The sequence below is a fragment of the Lipomyces japonicus genome (assembly GCF_038497905.1).
Source record: "Lipomyces japonicus strain CBS 7319 unplaced genomic scaffold V1514scaffold_3, whole genome shotgun sequence".
NCBI classification, from domain to species: Eukaryota; Fungi; Ascomycota; class Lipomycetes; order Lipomycetales; family Lipomycetaceae; genus Lipomyces; species Lipomyces japonicus.
In genome coordinates, this window is record NW_027117815.1 from 217,494 (window position 1) to 240,756 (window position 23,263).

Consider the following 23,263-nt stretch of genomic DNA (forward strand, 5'->3'; position numbering starts at 1 on the left):
ATGCCATATCTTCAAGCGGCTGCAATTCCGACTCTGAATAATTTCCGGGTAACATGTGCAAAGCTTTATTTACAAAATAACTGATTAACGGCCAAAATAATATACACAAATACATTATAATAATAATACAAAATCTTCCCGAATTCCAATAGATAGATCTCTATCACTCAATAGATCCGTACGACCTTTGTCTGTAATGGGGAGTAGGTGAACTCGATTGACCACTATATTCGAGCTCAGACTTCAATCGCTTGAAGGAGGAAATCCATAAGGCAATGTCACATTCGCTTCGTCGTGTTTTACTTCTTCCTTCAAATCCAACTTTCTGTGTGTCCTCTTCTTAAACCCTCGAACGTGTTGAGTAGATGGAGTTGATTTTGCCGACGTGGGTGTAACTTCGTATTCAAACCCGCCTTGTACTGAAAATAATTTTTCACATTGATCTTTAACTTTTTTAATCACGCTTAGCCATCGGTCATCTGTATCGAGCGTAGGAAATCCAACAATAGATGCTGCATTTAATAGGTCAACCCAGTCCATCCCACCTCGAGATATGGAGTCAAACTTTGCGTTGCGGACAAACGCTAGCGATGTAAATAACGAATCAATAAATTTTAAGCTGTGTGAATGAAGGTGAGGATAAAGCATAGATTTTTCAATTTCTTCGTTCGACAGGACATCGTCAGCGCCAAAGCTTGAATTTTCATCAATAATACCAGCTCTACGCCAGACATTTGTGAGAGATCGTATCCCAATAGCAGAAATTTCTGTCATTAATGGCTTTGCATATACCGGGGGAGCAAACAGCTCGCTAGTGGGCAACCTATAAAATTCATAATCATACTGATCCACCGGTGTTTCACTGACGTCGTCATCCAAACTTGGTGCCGTTGTGGAATCATATCTTGAAAAGTCATATCTCGAGTTATTCACATTCGGCAGCTTTGCAAGTGGTAGTGGCCAAGCTGTAAACTTGGCCTTAATTGCCCTATTTTTACCAGAAAGTCTAGCTGATGTACTACCATTAGCTCGCGCTTTCTGCTCTTCTATATTCCTTAATCGTGTCGCCACGGTTATATGCGTGCCAAGGGATTCGCGATGTTCAACCTCCAGTGAATGTAACAAATTTCTGAAATCTGCAATGTCTGTCTTTTTTGAATCCTTCAGGTCAGATAGATTAGCCACTACATTGTCGTCGTCCTCGTGATCGTATATATCCTCGGTATCTGTAAGTTCTGTTTCAAAGTTCACATTGCTGCTTCTATTTAAGCCATCTAACCCAAATTCATCGGCCATAGCATTGAGTAAGAAGTTCTGTTCAAACACAAAACTACCGAGAAATAATTGTGATGATACGTATGATAGCATGTGCACGTGCAAGACGCGGTGACTTAAGTGGCCGCCGTATTCGTAAACTTGGTTTAAAATGGCGACCCTGTAATCGATTAGCAATTAATATAGCACATAACTAGTGATTGTACAACAGACTTACGGTTTTCCAACAAGTCCTTTCTTTGATTTCATTCACTAGACAATTTTTGTGAGATGTTCACGAAGAGAGTACTAGGCTTATTTATTGTCTAAAAGTTCTAAATTTAATTAAGTTCCTCTCTGGTTGGTTGCATTGGCTGGAATTACCCCAGATATATAAGTTGACGATAGTGCTCTCATATTATTTGCATTTCATGCCATCTTGTCAGCATGAGTTCACAATCAGCTATTATTGCACAGGATTTAGTGGGAAGCAATGGCCGCACGGTAGAATACATTGAAGAGGAGGAAGAAGAGGATGATATTGACTATAACTTCATTCATTTGCGTGATCATCCCGGCATAGAGGAGGTAGAAGGCCAAAATCGACCGAAGCGAGTGCATAAAGGCACTGCGGGACTTTCTTCAAGTATTGCGAATTTATCAAACACTATTCTTGGTATGGCTGAATATTGACTTCGTTAAAATGTACTGCTAATATTAATGGGCTTCGTTAGGAGCTGGAATTCTTGCTATGCCGTTCGCTCTTCATTCCAACGGTGTATTATTGGGCTTAGCAGTAATATTGGTATCTGGAATAACGGCGGCAATGGGTTTATATTTGCAATATAGATGTTCGCGTTATGTCGAGAGAGGCAATGCTTCGTTCTTCGCCATAGCGCAGAAAACTTACCCATCGCTTGCAGTCCTGTTTGATACGGCGATTGCCATCAAATGCTTTGGTGTTGGGGTATCATATTTAATTATTATTGGTGATTTAATGCCGCAGGTGGTGGCCGATATTTTGTCATTTGAAGAAGAATATTATGACTCGTTATTTTTATCACGACGCTTTTGGATTACCGTTTTTATGGTGTTTATTATTCCATTTTGTTTCTTACGGAAATTAGATTCTTTGAAGTATACATCCGTGATTGCTTTGGTAGCAATTGGATATCTTACAATATTGGTCGTTAGTCACTGGTTTATTGGAGATACCATTGCGGACCGAGGGATAGTTTCTGTTTGGCCGAAAAATATTTCTAGCGTGCTTGCTTCACTTCCGATTGTGATATTTGGATTCACATGCCACCAGAACATGTTTTCAATCGTTAATGAGTTACGCGATAGTCGGCCAATATCTGCAGTGTTTATCATTCTCACTTCCATTGGTTCGGCAGTATTTCTTTATACTTTGGTTGGGCTTGCTGGTTACTTGTCTTACGGTGATAATATTAGCGGAAATATTATTGGAATGTACCCTTCCTCTTTTACGTCTGCCTTTGGGAGAATTGCTATTGTGATTCTGGTCATGTTTTCTTTCCCTTTACAATGCCATCCATGCCGCGCATCGCTAGATCACGTTTACACTCATTTCTTTCCTTCAGTTTATTCTAGCTCCGAGTTGGCAGCTGGGAAGCACCCCTTCATTCCAACAAAAAGGTTTGCGTATTTATCAGGTGGAATCATTGTGGCGTCGTATTTTGTCGCCATGATTGTGTCGAGCTTGGAGACCGTGCTTGCGTTTGTGGGTGCAACCGGCTCGACCTCTATATCGTTCATTCTTCCTGGCATATTCGGTTACAAATTGCTTGGTTCTCCATATCATCTTCCGATTGAAGATTATGTGAATGATGAAACAACGGATGAGGATGGAGTCGTTTTGGTTACCCCTGAAGAGTCAGACGATGAAGAAGCGCCGATCATAAATGGCGTGCAGGTTCCTCTAAGGGATGAAGATGGCGAAGGTCGAATTATCAAATATACTAGTTTGGCACTTTTTTTCTGGGGCCTATTTGTCATGGTCACTTGCTTGAGCACAAACGTGTACCTGCTTAACCATAAGACTTAATCATGCTTATCATTATGCCGGTTGTCATTCTTGCTTTTAATGTATCACATCGATGTATTAAAAAGTCATTTAATAAAATCAAATGTATGCCGTTATGTTACAGTTTCAGTGATCTCACTTCATATCACAACCAAAAAAAAAAAAAAAAAAATATTAAAGAAAAAAGAAAGACAATAAAATATCTAACAATTGCAGTAGTAGCCAAAAACCAAAAACCAAAAAAAATAGTATGACCTTTGTATGTCTTACTGCATTATTCAGTTACTCTAAAACCCGCAAACTGAAAAGAGAACTGATGAGACCAAATTTGAGAAGTTCATTAATTAACATTTCCCAATATATTTTCGCATTACCAATTTACTTTTACCAACCCGTATATCAATATGTTTTTTTTTCCAAATGCCAACTCTGTGCAAATTAATCCAACAAAAAAAAATTTCATGACTTCTGAAAAAACAAAACAAAAAAAAACCAATTTGAATTTGACAGCATGTAAAAATCACAAATAACTGTTGTATCTCCACAGCGCAAAAAAACTGATTAAACCATTTACCGACTTAAATATAAACCATCAAGTTTGTTTGAAATTCCATTTATATTGGAATCATTAGAGCCAGAATGATTTTGTTCCTCGTCCATAATAAATTGCATTTCCTCTTCGTCGACAATGCCGGAATCTAAATCTGGACGACTGAGCTCATTCTCATCATCTTCTGCAATAGCTGTGTGATAAGATGATGGAGGAGGAGGCTTTCTTGTTCCAGCTTGACCAGATCGAGAACCTGGACCTTCTTTGCGAGGTGCAATAGCACTATTGGCCAACAGACTGACACGTGGTGGAGATGCAAAAAATGGGGACTCGTTTCCGCTATTGCCTTGCACACTTAATGGCGTATATCGCAGAGGTGCTCCCAACCCATCTCTGCCTCCAGGTCCATGAAATAGCTGCCCAAACCGAGGGGACTCGCCAGTACCGTAACGAGGAGATGATGAGATAATTCCATCACCAATTGCTCCTGTGCTTCTACCGTTAAATGACGAAGAAAACTCTAAATCATCATGCCTTGAACCACGTCGCTTGCGTTCTTGAGGAGTAAGCAGCTCATTAAGTGAAGATGGCACAAAATCTTCTTCAAACGCAAAATTATCGTTGTTACCGTCATCAGCCAGAAACACGTCCTGGTGAGATAAAGATTGAATTTGTGAAGAAGGCGTTCCTATAGGGAAAAATTCGTCTTGGTCATCGGGCAACGCATTGCCGCCTTTCCAAATACTAGGCCGAGCAGGAAAAGAAGCGGAAACATATCGCCTCGAAGATGTAGTGGCAGAAGATATTGGGGTAAACCCAAACGTATCTTCTGTCCCATCACTGGCTTGAGAAAATTGAAGCGGCAGAGCTGAAGATGAATTCGTTGCCGCAGATGAAAAGTTGGTATGGTTTACTCCCGGAGGAGATGAAGAGGACGATGAATTAGGATCTTCATTGGCAGACAAACCCCTGCTGCCAATATTACCTATTCGAGGTTGCTGCACCTGTTCTGCTTCCACCCCGTAAGCAGACATGTACAAGGAGCGTAGAGCATGCGAAGAAGAAGATGTGGATAAGTCACCTCCGGCTGCAGAACTTGAAGGAAGAGAAGATGTGTCAAGCCCAAATTTTGCAGGAACAGAAGCTGCAACTGGCCCATGTCTTGCTAAGAATGAGATTCCATTTGCTTCAAGCGATGCTGGAATGGGCACATCTAAAGGTCCCAACGTTCTGTGAGAAGATGGCGATGCCAATGTATCAGCTGGAGGTGAACCCACGAAATCATATCCAAAATCATTATCTTGCGTCTGCAATGCCGAACTTGAGTTTTGCTGTTGAGGCTGTCGGTTATGTGCAATCAGTGAACGAGCTAAAGCCGATGGATTGTTTGCATAAGAGTTATTGTTCACGTCTGGGAGCATGTTTCGGGTACCAAGTTGAAGCGGACCATAGTTTTGAGGAAGGGCTCTATGATTGACTCTGCGTCCATCGGGAAGAATATGAGCTAGGGCACATTTCGCTCCAAACTTGCAATTACCCTAATATATATAAAATCACGTTAATATAAGCAAACGGCAAACCCCATTATAAACTTGATCTACCTTTTGAAAGTATTTGCAGGGAGCCTGTTCGAGTTGGGAATCAATTGAATGTGAAAATGGGCATGTATTTCCAGCCTGACATGTTCCCTGTCGAAAAAATTTGCAAGGCACATGAGAAAGGTCTTACAAATAAGAGGTTAGTAAAAAAAAAAGAACAAACCAAAGAAGACAAGGACGACTTACTCTTACTTGGAGGGCTTCTGCTCGCCTCCAAGAACGAAGATTGCGCCTGAGGCTGGGCGGGATGCGCACCTAGCATCGGTCCGAGTAACTATTAATTTCTAAACCAAAAAGTAGCTATTAGATGATGAACGGTGGAATGTAATCCTTAAAGAATGACAACGAAGGCCAATTAAAGTGGCGCAATGCGTACATTATATGTGCAGTTTCGCCCGCGGCGTAAGTGTTGCTAAACACACGACGGAAAGCAGCAACAGAAAACTAAAGAGCTTGTGAAACCAAATTTAAACCAGTATTTGTGTGGATCAAACGTGGCAGGTGTCGAGTCGTGTGGAATAGCGTATGGATGGATTAGACTGTTCGAAGCAGCCTTCAACGAAGGGCGAAAAATCAGTTAGTTTGACTAATCACTAGCAATAATATTACATAATGGATGTGGGGAGCACGAAGACGAGGTTTATTCTGGGGCTAAACCCACGGGGCCAATGCTTTTCCACTTGAACAACCACCGCCTTTTGGGCCAGCTCGCAGATGAGCCGTGTTCAAGAAAAGTAAAGCTTACATATATCTAACTGTATGGAGTGGATATACGATTGCGAGTCGAGTATACGTGTGCGTGTGCGTGTGCATGTGCATGTGTCAAAATGAGAATATTATTAAGAAAGCACATAATAACTATGTATAAACAGCAAGCATGCAAGATTTTGATGCAATATTATCCACATGTAGCGAGCTCATACCTGCGCACGTGATCGGAGCTCATCACACTTCACCGTCTCGTCGTCTTCCAGGTTGAGGAGTTCCTGAACAAAAATAATAAAACAAAAAGTATTCATGTACGTTAATACTAATGGGGTTTCCAATTGCTAGAAATAGTGTTTGCGAACCCAAAGTTGTTTGCCATTCACGCTTTCGCATATAACATTCCACATTGAGAAGAACTAATCAGAATAATAATAATAATCCGGTTAGAAGCAATAATTTGACAGTCTTATGTTACGTAAAATATCACCATTTTTCGCCGTTTTGTCCATTCAATAAGCAAAGATTTAAGCTCCAGTTGAATCTGCGTGACATCGTTTGCCGAAATTGGCGTCTCCTTTGCCAGTTTTGTAAGAAACTCAAGTCGAATGGATGCTTGCTCCATCTATAGGTAGGTCTCCAATATCAGTCCATTAGTGTTCAAACTGAGAAAAATACTCCCGTAAATGTAATATTACTAAAATTGATAATTCTTTGGTTTGATCTATCAGAGACTTGGTTGAAGGTTGGACTTGCAGTTCTGCCATCCCTAATATGTTGGTTAATATACTTCAATATGAATAATGTTCATGTTTAGCACTCTTTTTCAGTATAGCTATTTGACGCAATGATTCCTGATCTATTTTTTTCAATTCTTCGATATTTGTATGTTCTTGGTCATTCGTCTGTTCTTCGTCGTTATTCTCAACTGCGGCGGTGATTGATTGTTTCGATACGTAAATCACTTGTTTGCCAAACGTTTTCGATACTAATACGCCACGTGCTTCAAGATTGACTAACGCACGGTTTACAACTGTTCTTGATATCGTATTGTGAAGGTTTTGCATTATGTCCATGGCCGAATAAGGCCGATTTTGCCCAATCATGTAGTCAAGAATTCTAGATTCAGCTGTTTATGTAGGTACATACCATCTATAAACCATAAAAATATTGCTTGATACCTTCTTCAGCCGGTACTGTCTGTACCTTTTCTTTTTTAGGCGCCATTTGAACAGTGATGTGGCTCGGGTCTTACGGATCTGTCGCTGGCAAGAGAGATTATAACGCGCGTTGTTGTATATCGCGGAGAGCGCGTCGTGGACGCGTCAAGTGGTATTTTTTTTTTTTGAACTCTGATCTGATTTATTCGAGTTCAATAAGAATCTGCATTAATTTGTCATTCTAAGTGTTCTGACCTTTATTGCTATTTTAATATTACATTTGATCGTGTCAATAGATGTCAATTCGACGACAACTTTCAACAGTCACGTACAAGTCAAAAAGACACAACAGACAATACGCGTCGTCTTCGTCCGTCAGTTTAGGTGATTCCTCACCACCATCATCCAGTTCATTTGATTTGAATGACACAATTGTGGTTCAACCACGTGTTAATATATCTTCATCGCCTCCATTGACCAAAAAAAGGAAGGTGGCATCAGATGCACAATCTTCAGATTCAGACTTGAAGAAACAAACGTTTTTATCTCTTGGACAAGCTGAACGAACAACTTGTGTGAAATGCGGAATGTCGTATGTTTCTCATTCGTCCTTAGATGTTAAGGTCCATGAGAAATTTCATAAAAGAGCATTATCAGGAGTCGAAATTACTATTCCAAAAAGCATATTACCGTTGACTACCAGGTCATTCGGGAAAGTTTTCATGTTCACCCGTGAGAGCACAGCAAACTTTAAAAGTGTTAGAGCTGCGGTGGAACGAATTTTGAGCTTGTGTAACTCAGAATTATCTGCTCCAGAGAAAGATTCAATATGGAGAAGTGGCATGGCTGTAGTCTGTTGCATCACAGAAAAAAAGGGCAAACAGCAAATTGTTGGAGCATGTCTTGTCGAACAAATAGATCATGGGTTTTGGATGTCCGCCCAAACCGGAAGGCTAATGGCTTCCACAGGGAGGATTAAATTGATAATGGGTATTTCAAGAATATATATGGTTCATGATTCTAGGAGGCAAGGCATAGCCAGGGTACTGCTCGAAGAAGCAAGGAAGAATTTTATATATGGTCTCGATGTCCCGCGTGAAATGGTGGGATGGAGCCAACCTTCAGATAGTGGGGCTAGAATAGCAACTGCTTGGTGCTCGTCAGCCATTACCGCACAGGAGATAAAACAAAATGAGCTTGCATGTACAATGGAGAACCAAAAGAAAATAAGAGTATATATTGAACATTAAATTGCATAATGTTATTTGGCATGACGTAAATTTTTTTTTTTTTTTTTTTTTTGTATTGAAAAGTATTGCTCAGTGATCAACCTTATTTAAATAATATAAAATATAAATTGAAGCAAAAAATAATGCGATGTCTGTGGATCGAACACAGGACCTTCAGATTTGCAAACTAAAGTTTTAACTTCAGTCTGACGCTCTCCCAACTGAGCTAACACCGCATGCCATATTAAAAATGGAAATATGGTTTATTTTATCGCGTCTGCACTTTCAAAGGCTTAGGGTTTACAAATATGTAGTTTTTTTTTGTTGGTGAAACAGGTTTCTGTATAACTAACTACTTGTTTGTAATAAAAAGAAGGGTTTTTGATGTTTTAGTTCATGCATTTTATATAGAATAAAAAAAGGGGGTGAGATTTTAGCGGTTGAAGTGTTTTGGTAGTTTTTTTAAACTTTGTTCTTTATCTCTGTCTTATCATAGGTACAATATAATCATTTTATTTTAAATACAAATGAGATTATAAGGAAAGGTCTTTTTATATATTCTCTAGTCTTTTCATTTTTGTTCTGTGTTATCAGTAGTGATCTTACCGTTTTTTTGAATGAGTCACTGTAATGCAATTAATATATTTCCTTAATGAATGTGCGTTAGCATAGAAGGTTGATCTTTGATATATATAGTGTTAAATTAATAAAGTAATAGAACAAAAAAATAAAAATAAAATAAAACCATGTAAGCTCTACGCACCTGTGGCTATGATTAAATTCTTGATGTACGTATGATGGCCACTTGAAATCTGAAGCAACAGCAGGGGGGGTCGTAAATTGAATTATACTTCGTACAAAGTGAAACGTAACTAACAACTTGTTTTTTTTCTTTAGAGCTCCGATCAAAATAATGATATCAAACTAGAATTCTAGTTTTTTATCAGTTTCTTTTGAAATTTTTTTTTAAAAGTGGCTGCACAGTACATTTGCTAGGATTGGCGCTTTAAAATTTTTGAGTTGGATTTTAATATACTAAACCTCCAAAGTTCCCACAGCCTCTTTTTAAGTGTTTTACATTTAATATCCGACCACCACAACCGCTTTTCTTTTAAAATTTAGATCCTTTATTTTTTATTTATATTTTTTTTTGCCCAGATTTATTAAGCTGCTCACGGAGAAGAGCAGCACATGGCAGTGCTGCTTTCTCGCGCCACTGCTGGCTCGCCTCTTCGTGGTCCTAATAATATAGGCTCAACGCCAATCATGGCTTCGGCTTCCGCTTCCGCATCTGCGCTGTCTAGTCCGACATCGTCTGTTTTTTCGGAACAAACCTCGTCTCTTGACGATGTTCGGTTAGTTTAGTTTTTAAAAATCTGGTTTATTGTGTCTCATGGGTTTTAGGCATTGGGATGAGCCCAAAGTTATCGAGTGGCTACGGTCAACTAATTTTTCGAAATACGCGAGGCTATTTGAAGGTAAAAAGTTTTGTATTTCTTTCGAAAAATGATTATTGTGCTGATTTTTTTTAAAGAAAATCATATTAATGGTGAGGCCTTACTTGAGGTCGATCAGAATGTGATCAAAGAACTCGGCATTACAAAAGTCGGTGATCGTGTCCGATTACTAGTCGCTATTAAAGCTTTACGGAATAAATGCTTCACAAACACAAGACGGAGCAAGGTATGTAAAGAGACTGATGTAGTTCATTTGATTCATAGCGTAACCGATTTTCAGTCTTCTATTGCCCAGTTAGATCACACATTTTCAACCTCCGCCACAATTTCCTCTAGTGTTTCGTCTCCGGCACTGCCTGGTCAACGGCCTGAATCCCCAGTTGACTTATCACATAATCTCAAGCCCCGTCAGCTTTCCTCATCTTTTTCTACCAATCCAAAATACCTTTCCCAGTCCAACACATTTTTACAGCCTTCGCAGGCATCTCGGTCCGCGTCTGCCGGATCATCAACTCAACCGTCTGCCGCTCAGCCGTTGCAGCATTTGGAACAGCATATAGTTAGATTTATATTTCAGAATCATTCAAAAATGGCTGATATTAGTGGTTGTTTTAATGCCGAGTCTATCAAGAAGAAAGGTATTCGAAAGTTTGGCGTTAAAGACCCAGCAGACCAATGGACAGTCTATGTCACGACAGATGTTGGCTCTGCACGTTTGGTTGATGACATGGAACTGATGACCATCTGTCACACTACCAGTAGGCCAGAGCGAGAGAGGTTGATTTTATGCAAACAAGGACAGTCGCCATCGAATGATGAATATCAGAAATCGATTCAAATTTCTAGAGACCAGCTAGCAAGAGAAGCTCCGCCTCGGCCGCGGACTGTCATAGCTAATGATTTGAACAATTATCAGTCATTGTCGGGTCTTGATATAAACAATGATAATGAAATTTCAATGGAGAGATCTCACTCTAACTCTTCTCGCACTAATCGCTTACGGAATTTTTTTGGCCAGAGGCCACCTAGTGAATTAATTTCTTCCAACTTGGCCGAGTATTTTCCGGGACACGAATCTCGTGTTCTTGAACAGACAGTTCGTAACTCAATACGACGGTCGAAGCGTATATCTGGATTATCAAGAAGAATTTCTGTGGCTACAACAGCTTCATATGCCAGTTCAAATCGAGAATCTTTCCCTCCTGTTCCTACGGTTGGGGATGCATGGTTGAATGTAGGTTCGAGCCAAAACAGAAGATCGGTTTTGCCAACTTCGTCCCCTCCGTCTCGTGCTTCTTCTGTATTCAAGAGGTCAACGCACCGCAGTACCGGAAGCGTTATTTCTTCTATTGATAATAAAGATTTTTTAGACGCGGCTAAATCATCTTTTGAGTTACCAAGTTCGACTAAAGCAGAGGAAATTTATACTATTAGTCGTCGACCGTTTCCTGATTTCGTGAAGGATAGAGAACTAGTAAATAGTATCGCGTCAGATAATAATTCATATATCGAAGTCGACAATGTTGATGATATTCCTGAAGAACTTTCCGATGCCGAGGATGATTCTGAAGATATTGATGGCGGCCCTACCCGATGGATTAAAGGTGCACTTATTGGATCGGGATCTTTCGGTAGTGTGGTTCTTGGGCTTAATGCATTAACAGGAGAACTCATGGCAGTTAAACAAGTGGAATTAACTTTGGAAGATAGCAAGAAAGGCGACCAGCAGAAAAAGAAACAAATGATTGACGCTCTTCAACGTGAGATTCAACTTCTACGTGACCTTCATCATGACAACATTGTTCAATATCTGGGCTCAAACTCTGATAGCGAGCATCTAAATATTTTTTTGGAATATGTTCCAGGAGGATCAGTTGCGGCTTTGTTGTGTAATTATGGACCGTTTGAAGAACCGCTGATCCGCACCTTTGTACGCCAGATCTTGTGTGGGTTGTCTTATCTGCATGACATGGATATCATTCATAGGGATATCAAAGGAGCGAATGTTTTAGTGGATAACAAAGGAAAAATAAAAATTTCTGATTTTGGAATTTCAAAACGAGTGGAAGCCAATCTTCTATCAAACAATCAGCACCACAGGCCATCTCTGCAAGGCTCAGTATACTGGATGGCTCCAGAAGTTGTCAAACAAACTTCGTATACTCGTAAGGCAGATATATGGTCACTGGGATGCTTGGTGGTGGAAATGTTTACCGGCACTCATCCGTTTCCCGAGTTTAGCCAAATGCAAGCCTTGTTTAAAATTGGCACGCAATGTTCTCCTGAGATACCTAAGGATGTCTCTGAGGAGGCAAAGGATTTTCTTGGCAAGACGTTTGAACTGGACTTTGAAAAACGACCCACGGCCGGGGTTTTGTTGACGCATCCGTTTTTAAGTCCTATTGTTTCTACTCGAGGAGGTCCGTAGGCTATAGCGATATATAGAAGCACTTGTACTTAATGTATTTAAAGTAACCTAATAGATACCGAATTGAATATCATTTTAAACTTGGTAATTGGATATTTATTTTTATGACTGCCATCCCAAGTCACACTCTGTTCAATTACGACAAGTTACATAAATTTTAGTTCTCGAAATCTGTAGCGTCGTGCTATATTCTGTACATCGGTAACACCCTTACCCTGACGCGAGTTGTGAAATCATCCCGAAAAATTTCGATACAAGGTACGCGTTACCTTGGTTTTTAAAAAAACAGGCATCTCAACACTATCTAATCTCAATTTGAAATGGCCAGCATTTCTTGCAAGCGATCTCTCATCATTGGGAAGATTGGCATTCGACGATTACATACAACCGCGCCACTTAATAAATCTTCCATTTCCATAGTGCATCCAGTGCATCACCGTATCCGGTTCAAGAAGTCACAACTCAAGCCTGCATTCAAGGCAGTCGACGACATACCTAGATGGGATACAAAGTCGAATTTTTTCAAGCCGCATAAGACAGAACAGAATCGATTAGAGGAACATTATCATAACACTTTGGCTCCGGATTTGCTTCTGGCAAACTACGTGCACGATGAAAAGAAAATATTAGGCAATCGAATGTTATCATGGGACGGAAGTTCACCGTACCATATAAACAGGCCACAATTAAAGCCAGCGTTTTTAACACCAGATATTCATCCAAGAACGTTTAAGAACATTGCCCGCGTGAAAGCTGTCACGGTTCATTCGTTTGTCGACTTTGCTGCTGATGATGGTGAAAAATCATTGCCAACAGCTTCAGCTATTCAACAAATTACTGGCAAACGGACGGCTCCTGTGTTTGCTAAGCAAAGCATCATGAGATTTAAATTACGAAAAGGAACGAGAATGGGTGCTCGCGTGACTATTGAGGGACCGGACATGAACCAATTCCTGGCCACGCTTATTGAATTGGTTTTGCCAAGAATCAAGGGATTCCCGGGCATAAGTAACACTTCTGGTGACAAATTTGGTAATATTTCATTTGGCCTGAAGCCTGAGGCCTTAAGGTTTTTCCCTGAGATTGATGGCAATCCAGACTTGTGGCCGCGTCTTAGTGGAATTCAAATCACGTTACATACCACGGCACAGACTGATCCCGAAGCTCGAATTTTATTGTCAGCCATTGGATTCCCCTTCCATGGACGGGAAAGATTTATACATGTTCCAAATGCTGACACGCCAAGGGGAGAAAGAAGGAAGGGTATTGTCTACCCTGAAGGATATTAATCACCATGTATATACATTTACTTTGTCTAAATACTGAAAAGAATTGATTTAGTTTGAAATAAAACAATTAATTTATTTAATTTAGATTTCGCTTGTTAAAGTCGAAGCTTTGACGTCGCGCGTCAAATGCGGGATCGGCTTGTAAAAGTTTGTCAATAAAAAAAGTTCCATGAGATTGCACCCACGTCAAGCCAAGAAAATTTTTTTAATAAGTTTCCTTCATTGGTAATCAACTTAACTCAATAAGCCAGCCATATCAGCAGCGTGAATGATTCGCCCAATTGAGAGCATTAGTTTAAAAAAAATCTTTTGAAGACCAGGGCATTTATATAAAGATAATTGCCAAACACACGTACGTTGGAAGGTGAAATTCAAACTCCGCTTTTTGATGGATCTTGATGAACATGTGGTATTGAGTAAAGTTTGGGTATATTTGAGCCATATTCTTTCCGATATGAGAAAACCGAATGACTGCTTGACCAAGTGGATTCCGATACATTCATTCAACAGTATCCAATTCTTCAATGATAGTCTACAATCAGAAAAAAATCGTGAAGCGACAAATTTTCCTTCAGTTATAATGGATACATGTTTTGCAAAGCTAACCTATAAATAAAAACTATCAAGATCGGATTCATAAATACTTCAGGCTAAGCTTCCTAGTTGCGCACTGCGTTAAAAAATTCTAGTTGGCATAATTGGGTATAGAAGAAAGCGGGAGCTGTAATCACTCATGTGATTTGTTAGTATCACGCATTGTTCTCCGTCCCTTTCGATAATCTTTTCGGCTGGCAATACTCATTGTTATATATGATAATGGAGGTCAACCTTTCGCATAAATTTCTAGTAGGTTTGGCGTTCTTTCGCTAATCTCAATGCCATGCTTTGTGCTTTGTCTCTGTCGTGCTGCTACAACGTTAACAATCAATCCTGGAATGTTTAAATGATTTGTGCTTATAACTTGGAAATAGTAATGCTGCCGTGGGCTTGCGGCTCCAATCGGCAAGCTCTGCTTTGGCTATGTCTTACTATGTTATGATTACTACCACTTGTTGTAAATCAGATCTCAATAATTATTTATTCCTGTGGGCTCTGGATTAATCTGGTAATCGATTACGTTCTATTGATTGGAAGTCTATAATGACAGATGTCAATACAAGCCCTTGAAAAAGCTTCGTCGACCTCACAGGCACTATTAGCGTTTCTATCCTTTAAAAAAAACATTAATTTAATATAAACCGCTTTGTTGATCAGACGCAAACCGTGCAGAAAGCAGTTCTGTCTGTATTTACAGGCCATCGTAGTAAAGCATGCCTTGCAGGCAGTAGCTGGTTCCTTAAACTTCCACTAGTAAAATGATTAATGACTCCGGTGGTATAAATATTCTCGTTGTGTCTTTTAGTTGACTTTTGCACTATAATGCATATGTAAATTGTTAGTTTTGACAAAATTGAAGGTTTAAATAAATCAGGCCAAATATTTGTTGATATTGCACGTATTAAATGGTAAGTAAATTGGGGCAACGTTTATTTATTTACACAAAAATGCTCAACCAATTCACATCGAATCGGTCGATACAATAACCAGTTGCCACCACAGTTATAAATCCTGACACGGTCGCTTTTGCAATTACATCGATCACCTACAGCATGAGCGGGAACGTTATATTAGAGACCTCGATGGTACTTGCGAACAGATTAACCAGCATTTTCGATTAACTAACACTACATTTCAAGGGCCCCATTACTATCGAGCTTTACTATAACCACGCACCAAAGGTTTAAAAAAAATTATTCATGTTTGATGAATGCGTTTCTAACTTTTTTTTAAAAAAAAAGACTTGCAAAAACTTTTACGAATTAGTATGAATGATTAGAGCGAAATGTACCATAACGCACGGCTAACAACGGTTAAGGCTAGAAGAGGATATTATAATGGAGTGATTGTACGTAAGTCTACAATCTAACCGGTGGCACATGCTGACATTTATTAGTTTCATAGAATTATACCGGTAATTAGAAGAATTAGTAAGATTAATATGGCACGGCCTTCCCTAATATTGTAAAGGATTTTATGATACAAGGTGGTGATCCCACAGGAACCGGACGGGGTGGGGTTTCTATCTACGGCGAGAAATTCGAAGACGAAATAAGCCCGGAATTAAAACATACCGGCGCAGGAATCATTAGCATGGCTAATAGCGGACCCAACACTAACGGTTCTCAGGTATGTTGGTGCTTGATAACAAGGCATCATGATCTAACTAATAACAATACAAGTTCTTCATCACGCTAGCTCCTACACAGTGGCTTGACGGGAAGCATACAATATTCGGAAGAGTCAGCAGCGGATTGAAAATCGTTCAGAGAATCGCGTTGGTTAGAACAGGTGCTGCGGACAGGCCAGTGGAAGATATTAAGATCTTGAAAGCATTAGTGCAATAAATTAAGAAGACAAAAAAAAGTTAACGCCATGACATGCAAAAGAAATGCAATATACAAAAAAAAAAGACCTAAGTTATTTTTCACTGTGAACAATGTTTTCAGGTTTTTCTGTAAACACCTGGTACGCTCTATTACCAACAGGAAATCGCTTTTGCCCACCACAAAACCGGCAGGTCGAAGTAAGAACATCGCAAGCAGGGGACTGGCTTGCAGAAAGGTTTTCGACCTTAACATGTGAAGTTGTGCCTGGACTTAAGAGTGAGTCGCATCTCTTGCAAATTGATCTTTTAACATTCGGATCCCTGCGTCCCCCCCAAAAAAAAAAATTTTTAATTAAAAAAAAAATCAAAATAAGTCTAGTAAAATAATCCATACATTCGAATAACATTCTTCTTCGTGATCGTGCGCATCTGTGACAGGTATAGCCTGCTCAATGGAACCGTGTCTGATTGATTCGAGGTATTGGACATCAATACGGCGGCTTTATACAAAAAAGACGAGCGCAGGTACTGATCCCTATTCTTAAGTGACCTTGCAAGCTCCGCATTGGTTGGCGGCGTCTTCTTTTTGACCATGATTTTCAGAATCCAATGGCAGCTGTCTGTTTCTTGTCCTGTCTCTTTTCAAGGGACGTGCGCATATCACATACTGCAAATATATCAGAACAGGGCTAGGGCAGGAAGGACTTTGGCAATTCTGCTTCAACTTCGCCAAACAAAACACGCGCATTCGCACTCAACCTTGCTGAAATCGATCGTCAACGTTCAATAAGATATTGTAATTCTATCGGTTTTCTGTTATTATTGCGATACTTGTTGTTATTGTCAATTTTTCTTTTTTTTTTTGTTATTATCTGACCTGTCAGTGGTAATCATCGACGACCCTGCTACCGTTACTTGGTGATAAATTTTTCCTTTTTTGACGACCATAAACAACTGAATCATGGCTGAAAACGGCGAAGAAGAGCTTCTCGATTACTCCGATACTGAGGATGTTGTCCAAGTGGCTCCAGCAGCTACAGCTACAGCTCCTGATGTAACCGGAGGAGCTGGTTTAAATGGCGAAGTTAAGGACGACAATGGAGACAAGAAAGGCTCTTACGTTGGAATCCATTCCACCGGTTTTCGCGATTTTTTGTTGAAGCCTGAGTTGCTTCGTGCTATTGTCGACTGTGGCTTCGAGCATCCATCTGAGGGTTAGTCTTTCCATTTTTTCTATTCAGTTGTCGGAATAAGACACATTACACGCCTGCCCTTTCCACCTGCTATTTGTTTCACCTCTCAAGTTTTCTCTTACCACCATAATAAAATTTTGCAAGAGATTAGTTGGCGTTTAATGACTGATTAGTGACGGATCGGTCGCACTGTTGATTTTTTTGGAATTATTAAAAAAATTGGTATTCAAGATCAGTATACTCTGGATTCATTTTCTTGAACGTGTGCTGTTATATCATTGGCGTGTTAATAGAAGCGCCATATATGATTTACAGCATGGCTTGATGCGTGTCCTGTGGCATGTTTCATTGTGCTTTCTTCATCAAACTCCCACTGCGTGATACCGATAGAAGAATGGGGGAATTTTTTCATTTTTTTCATTTTCATTTTCATTTTCATTTTTTTTTTTATTTTTTTTTTGCTAGATGGAAGCGTGGTATGGCGTGTCATGAAAGGGCAGGATTTTCTTTTTATCGAGTGACTTCTAATCATTTATTTAATAGTTCAGCAAGTTTGCATTCCACAATCTATTTTGGGAACCGATGTTCTCTGTCAAGCAAAGTCCGGTCTTGGTAAGACGGCAGTTTTTGTTTTGTCGACTCTTCAGCAACTTGATCCAGTTGCCGGCGAGGTGTCGGTTGTTGTGATGTGTCATACGCGTGAGTTGGCATATCAGATCAAAAATGAATACGCCAGATTTTCAAAGTATATGCCGGACGTGCGAACTGCGGTATTTTATGGTGGCACTCCGATCCAAAAGGACGTTGAATTGATTAAAAACAAGGACACAAGTCCTCATATTATTGTTGCTACGCCAGGTCGTTTGAACGCGTTGGTACGAGAAAAGCACTTGCGGTTGAACAACGTCAAGGTGTTTGTGCTTGATGAATGTGACAAGATGCTGGACACGGTTGGTGAGTTTACACATGGTATGATTAAAGAAATAGGTTCTAACGGAGAATAATGAGACATGCGTCGTGACGTGCAAGAGATCTTCCGGGCCACGCCTCACCAGAAGCAGGTTATGATGTTTTCAGCCACGTTGTCGCAAGAGATTCGTCCGATTTGCAAGAAGTTCATGCAAAATCCTCTTGAGATTTATGTGGATGATGAGACCAAGCTGACCCTTCACGGTTTGCAGCAATACTACATCAAGCTTGAAGAGCGAGAGAAAAACAGGAAGCTTAATGACTTACTCGACAACCTTGAGTTCAATCAGGTGATTATTTTTGTAAAGTCAACCAACCGTGCGAACGAGTTGAACAGACTTTTGACTGAGTGCAATTTCCCAAGTATCGCGGTGCATAGTGGAATTCCGCAGGAGGAACGAATTGCCAGGTACAAGTCTTTTAAAGAATTCAACAAGCGCATTTGTGTTTCTACCGATGTGTTTGGGCGAGGAATCGATATTGAACGGATTAACCTGGCAATTAACTACGATCTTCCATCGGATGCGGACTCATACCTGCACCGCGTCGGTCGTGCCGGAAGATTTGGTACCAAGGGATTGGCCATTTCTTTTGTGAGCTCGAAAGATGACGCCGAGGTTTTGGACAAGATTCAGGAGAGGTTCGAGGTGAACATCAACGAGTTCCCGGAGGACGGGGTTGATCCTGCTACGTACATGAACACGTGATTAATAACAAAAAAAAAAGAAAAAGGGAGAAAAAGAGAGATGAATTGTATTTGTGAAATGTATAAGTATTACGCGCAAAAGATGTACAATTGAATTCTTCCAAGGTTTGAAAATTACGAATCCATACACACAGACGTCATGCCTGCACGGAAAGGCGGCCCATTTTTAGTTTGCATATTTGGCCAGCCTTAAATCGTCACAGAACTTGCCCTTTTTTTTTCTTCTTGATCACGTGAAATGACTTTAGAGTAAATGCTAAATATAGCAGCAAAATTTGGATTGTATAAAAAAATTAAGCTTGCGAAAAGCACCGAAAAAAATCAAAAGCCAAATAACTAAAAAAGAAAAATTCATCAAACAAGAATTTAAATAAAGTTTTTTTTTTTTTTTTTTTTTTGTACATTAGAAGAGATTGGTTAATATTGTGGGACAGCGCGTGTGGGGCATTTTTAAAAAAAAAAGAAGAGGCAAGCAACTCCACTGCAATCGCAATGGCAAAAAGAAAAAAGGAGAGGGGCAGAACAAAAATACCGTTGGATCAAATAAAAGAAAATCAGACTGCAACATTATCTTTGAGTATATATGTTATGTGGTTGAGGATGATACCTTGTTTTGTGTATCGGTTGGAACAATTAAGGGGGGGCGGAGGATATGCACGTGGAAATCGGTATAATGTTATACTCCAAATTAACAAATGTGAAACCCAAGCACCAAGCGACATCGGCACATCAAAACTAATGCAAACCGTATTCATCCAACATTTAGACAAAATTTTTTTTTTCACATATGGACTAATTTAGTACACCCCGACCCCTTTATACGAACGATTAGTTTAAAAGCAACATGTGCGGGTAATCAAGCAAGGAAAACAAATGAATTTAATTGAGCAAACGTTCCTGAATATGGCCAAGAACTCCAAATTTTAAATTTGGTTTCTTTTTGGTTGCAAAGTTTATAGTATGCTAGTATTTGGTTAAACAAAAATTGAACTCTATTTTGGGTTTTTTTTTTTTTTCCGTACCTTTAATCTAATTTAATTTATACATATCGACATTCCGCAACATTGCATTTATTTCGTTATGGGGATTAATTATTTGCTCTCTCCTTTGCTTATTTTAATTATTTAATTTTATTTAATTTTAATTTTTTTTACCTTTTCAGACGTACCCTGAAATTTTATAAACCGTATCCTTTTTTTCTTTGTCATTCTTTTTTTTTTAATTTCTAATTTTTATGTATTTTTAAAAGAACTTTTTTCCATTTTCTTCAAATTATTTTTTTTTCTCGCGACTCGACTGTCTTTGATCGTTTTCTTTCCCATCTTTTTTAAAAAAAAAAAGGAAAAAAAAAAAAATTTAATAAAATAAAATTCATGGAGACGGTTAAGAAGAGATGGACCTCCTTGAAGACCAAGGCACGACTGACGGTTTCAATGGTTCGCCCACGCGATTACCCTCGATTCAGGCCCTCCTGACGACCACGGCTGCCACGGCTACTTCTCTTACTGCTTCGTTAGACTTGCCCGGTTCGACATCATCGTCATCATCATCATCATCACTTGCGGCACCGATTGTTGCTCACGAATTGGGTGCAATTGCAGAACCGACTTCAATTTCTGCAAAGCCGTTAACTCCACCTGATAATGACGACCAACCACCACCACTGCCTGCCGCTGTACCACCACCACCACCACTTCAACAACAACAACTCCCTCAGTCACATGCAGTCTTGAACCGTGGCCATTCTCCAACCACCGGTCCTGCCATATCTTCTGCGTCTTCACCTTACATTCAACTTCAACCACCCCAAATTCAACCACCTCAAATTCAACAACCGCAACTTGTATTGACAATAACTCATCCTCAAGTTCCAACGTATAGTCATGCCCCACCACCACCACCACCACCTCCGCCGCCGCCGCCGCCGCAACAAGTTTATATATATCCTGGTCAAGCACAATTACAAGCTCCGCAATACTTTATACCTGCTCCTGCATACTACCAGCATCAACCAATGTATCAACCACAAAATGTACATGTCCCGCATATAATCCCAGGTTCATCAAGTCATCTGAGCCCGCCTGCAATGCCCCATCATCAACAGCATCATCAACAGCATCACCAACTTCAGCATCATCAGCATCAGCAACAACAACAACAATTAAAACCAAAACGAAAAAGAGCCACTGAACAACAAGTCACTCGACTTAATCAGGTCTTTCAGCAAACTTTTTTCCCATCCACGGAGCAACGACTCGAACTTTCTCGAGAACTGGGCATGACGCCAAGAACCGTACAAATATGGTTTCAAAACAGGCGGCAAGGTTGGAGAGCCGAATCGAGACGCATGGACGATCCGGAAAATTTGCAATCACCTTTAATTCAGGGACCAATGCATGGCGAAGCCGATTTCGAATCACAGCCACAACAACAGGAAGCGCATGATGATCATGACGAACCACGGCAGATAAAAAACCTTTAGGACTATTCATCTTGTAATTTTAAATGTATATTTTATTTTCTTTTAATTTTATGATTTCATTTATTTGTATATTATTATATTATTATATAGATAATTGTATTAATACGGTGTTACAATCAATAAATAGGGTTCTGTGGCCCAGGTGGGATTAATTAGGTTCCGCAAGTGGGCAAGAACAACGAAAACACAGGAAAAAAAGACAAGTCAAATAAGCTAGCTATACACCCACCATGTTTGTTACCAACGTCATAATATATAGCATACTGTTATTTCGTATGATTAATTATATCGTATATATAGCAATGAATCCACCAGTTTGGGACACGCTGTCACGTTAAAATTAAAACTTTATACATCGATTTTGTATCTTAAATTACGTGGCCGGCTATATAGGTAAAATATACCGACCGACAGTAGTATAGGTACTGCACGAAGGGCAGCCCAAAGCGAGAGAATCCAATCCACGCTACTTTCTTATGGAAGGGGGTGGGGGGGTACCTTATCTTGTAAATATTTGTATACATACTCGCAGGTAATAATAGTTAAACGTTTGTACGATGCATAATTCTTTATATTTATTTATTTATTTTTAAATATCAAAATTGTACCAAGTACTTTGACCGCACATTTCATTAAATTTTTGGTTTTCCAGTGCGGAGATACGTCTTGCACAAGTTCTCTCTTCCACGCCAGTCTGAAATTTTCTTTAAAAAACAAAGAAAGAGCTTTATCAAGTAAACATAAAATGCACACCCGAAATTACTTCCTCTTCTTTTAGACGTGTTTTAAAACATTTACAATTGACTTGTAAACATTCATGAGAAAGAAAAAAAAAAAGAAAAAGAAAATTAGAAAAGAACGAAAAAAAATGGTGAGAAAAGGCAAATCCGTTTACCCGGCATTAGGGTTTGTTTTTATAATTTAAAGTTTATACATTCAAATATGTAACAAAATGTGTAAAGTTTATTTAAATTAAGCCTAATTTAATATAAATTCCCGCCTTTCTCCAAAACTGCTATAAATACTTGACTTCTTGTCAATCAGGTACAAGAGGCAACCCAATCACGGTATACTGCTTGATGTATATAGATTAAGATATACAATCCTGTTTAGTGCAACAACAGCGATAATATCAACAGACACTAAAATCATCAGCTCAGACTTGAACTTTGAGCTGTCCGATATAACAAAACAACCTGGAGCTGGTGAAATATGCCGATTGCGAGCATCAGTAACTTGCAGATGTTTTATATAAAGCAGTTAGCTGCAAAACCATGCCATTCCCCAGTGACTATTATTGTGCTTGATGACCATGCTGGCGGCGTTCATGTGAAGATTGATAATCTCGGTGTTGGTTGATAAAACAATGCTGCTGTTGCACTGCTGAAATTGAGTGTCTGCAGCGTTTATCACAAAGCCCACATTTAATATCTTTACTTGCCAAATCAAATTGTTGAATATGCTGAATGTAACTCATTTCTAATATTAGCCTGCCACGAATCGAATCGTTTCAAAATACAAGTATTTTTTCGGGCTACCCAGCAAGTCTGTATACTTTTGATCGTAAAGAGGTTTTTACTTCAAGTCCAAACGTGCCATGTTACCTTTTCCTATTGAAGCCTTATTAAGTTTACAGTTGCCTCTGTCAAACTCAACTAACCATATGAATTATAGATGTAGGTGTGACAGGGTGCGTAGAGGGGAATCGCCATCTTATATATACAGCTAGTCCATCTGACCCATAAGTTAACTCCATCTCTGCTTACTAAAC

General features: G+C 39.5%; 11 protein-coding genes and 1 non-coding gene across 12 annotated transcripts; 7 read left to right on the forward strand and 5 right to left on the reverse strand.

Annotated features, from left to right (window-relative positions):
- Positions 1-10: 10 nt before the first annotated feature.
- Positions 11-1,404, reverse strand: V1514DRAFT_324581 (uncharacterized protein). The gene has a single exon (XM_066926451.1). The coding sequence runs from the start codon at positions 1,366-1,368 to the stop codon at positions 244-246; it is 1,125 nt and encodes a 374-aa protein (XP_066785720.1). The 5' UTR covers positions 1,369-1,404; the 3' UTR covers positions 11-243.
- Positions 1,405-1,466: 62 nt separating this feature from the next.
- V1514DRAFT_365579 (transmembrane amino acid transporter protein-domain-containing protein) lies at positions 1,467-3,450 on the forward strand. Its single transcript, XM_066929813.1, has 2 exons — positions 1,467-1,930; positions 1,989-3,450. The coding sequence occupies exons 1-2, from the start codon at positions 1,702-1,704 to the stop codon at positions 3,320-3,322; spliced, it is 1,563 nt and encodes a 520-aa protein (XP_066785721.1). The 5' UTR covers positions 1,467-1,701; the 3' UTR covers positions 3,323-3,450.
- A 146-nt stretch (positions 3,451-3,596) lies between these two features.
- On the reverse strand, positions 3,597-6,098 carry V1514DRAFT_117213 (uncharacterized protein). Its single transcript, XM_066924412.1, has 4 exons — positions 5,826-6,098; positions 5,636-5,733; positions 5,453-5,574; positions 3,597-5,389 (listed from the first exon to the last, which is right to left on the reverse strand). The coding sequence occupies exons 2-4, from the start codon at positions 5,709-5,711 to the stop codon at positions 3,872-3,874; spliced, it is 1,716 nt and encodes a 571-aa protein (XP_066785722.1). The 5' UTR covers positions 5,712-5,733; positions 5,826-6,098; the 3' UTR covers positions 3,597-3,871.
- A 709-nt stretch (positions 6,099-6,807) lies between these two features.
- On the reverse strand, positions 6,808-7,381 carry V1514DRAFT_275480 (Tat binding protein 1-interacting; the record flags this gene model as incomplete). The annotated part of the gene is made up of 3 exons (XM_066924891.1): positions 6,808-6,923; positions 6,975-7,283; positions 7,336-7,381. 3 exons carry the CDS (start codon positions 7,379-7,381, stop codon positions 6,808-6,810), a joined length of 471 nt encoding a protein of 156 aa, XP_066785723.1.
- A 146-nt stretch (positions 7,382-7,527) lies between these two features.
- Positions 7,528-8,593, forward strand: V1514DRAFT_324594 (ESCO1/2 acetyl-transferase-domain-containing protein). Its single transcript, XM_066926452.1, has one exon. The coding sequence runs from the start codon at positions 7,611-7,613 to the stop codon at positions 8,562-8,564; it is 954 nt and encodes a 317-aa protein (XP_066785724.1). The 5' UTR covers positions 7,528-7,610; the 3' UTR covers positions 8,565-8,593.
- A 94-nt stretch (positions 8,594-8,687) lies between these two features.
- Positions 8,688-8,779, reverse strand: V1514DRAFT_t9. The gene has a single exon. It is a non-coding gene; the product is annotated as a tRNA-Phe (tRNA).
- Positions 8,780-9,359: 580 nt separating this feature from the next.
- Positions 9,360-12,508, forward strand: V1514DRAFT_324597 (kinase-like domain-containing protein). Its single transcript, XM_066926453.1, has 4 exons — positions 9,360-9,898; positions 9,948-10,021; positions 10,078-10,226; positions 10,281-12,508. The coding sequence occupies exons 1-4, from the start codon at positions 9,735-9,737 to the stop codon at positions 12,426-12,428; spliced, it is 2,535 nt and encodes an 844-aa protein (XP_066785725.1). The 5' UTR covers positions 9,360-9,734; the 3' UTR covers positions 12,429-12,508.
- A 189-nt stretch (positions 12,509-12,697) lies between these two features.
- On the forward strand, positions 12,698-13,797 carry V1514DRAFT_324599 (mitochondrial 54S ribosomal protein uL5m). Its single transcript, XM_066926454.1, has one exon. It carries the CDS (start codon positions 12,749-12,751, stop codon positions 13,715-13,717), a length of 969 nt encoding a protein of 322 aa, XP_066785726.1. The 5' UTR covers positions 12,698-12,748; the 3' UTR covers positions 13,718-13,797.
- A 1,332-nt stretch (positions 13,798-15,129) lies between these two features.
- On the forward strand, positions 15,130-16,547 carry V1514DRAFT_324606 (cyclophilin-like domain-containing protein). The gene is made up of 7 exons (XM_066926455.1): positions 15,130-15,399; positions 15,454-15,495; positions 15,556-15,579; positions 15,633-15,662; positions 15,711-15,728; positions 15,785-15,943; positions 15,997-16,547. Exons 1-7 carry the CDS (start codon positions 15,397-15,399, stop codon positions 16,159-16,161), a joined length of 441 nt encoding a protein of 146 aa, XP_066785727.1. The 5' UTR covers positions 15,130-15,396; the 3' UTR covers positions 16,162-16,547.
- V1514DRAFT_324611 (RNAse P Rpr2/Rpp21/SNM1 subunit domain-containing protein) lies at positions 15,999-16,746 on the reverse strand. Its single transcript, XM_066926456.1, has 2 exons — positions 16,537-16,746; positions 15,999-16,463 (listed from the first exon to the last, which is right to left on the reverse strand). Exons 1-2 carry the CDS (start codon positions 16,734-16,736, stop codon positions 16,235-16,237), a joined length of 429 nt encoding a protein of 142 aa, XP_066785728.1. The 5' UTR covers positions 16,737-16,746; the 3' UTR covers positions 15,999-16,234.
- Positions 16,747-16,892: 146 nt separating this feature from the next.
- V1514DRAFT_324615 (P-loop containing nucleoside triphosphate hydrolase protein) lies at positions 16,893-19,155 on the forward strand. Its single transcript, XM_066926457.1, has 3 exons — positions 16,893-17,356; positions 17,879-18,289; positions 18,344-19,155. The coding sequence occupies exons 1-3, from the start codon at positions 17,104-17,106 to the stop codon at positions 19,009-19,011; spliced, it is 1,332 nt and encodes a 443-aa protein (XP_066785729.1). The 5' UTR covers positions 16,893-17,103; the 3' UTR covers positions 19,012-19,155.
- Positions 19,156-20,187: 1,032 nt separating this feature from the next.
- On the forward strand, positions 20,188-21,639 carry V1514DRAFT_324617 (uncharacterized protein). Its single transcript, XM_066926458.1, has one exon. The coding sequence runs from the start codon at positions 20,404-20,406 to the stop codon at positions 21,490-21,492; it is 1,089 nt and encodes a 362-aa protein (XP_066785730.1). The 5' UTR covers positions 20,188-20,403; the 3' UTR covers positions 21,493-21,639.
- Positions 21,640-23,263: the final 1,624 nt, after the last annotated feature.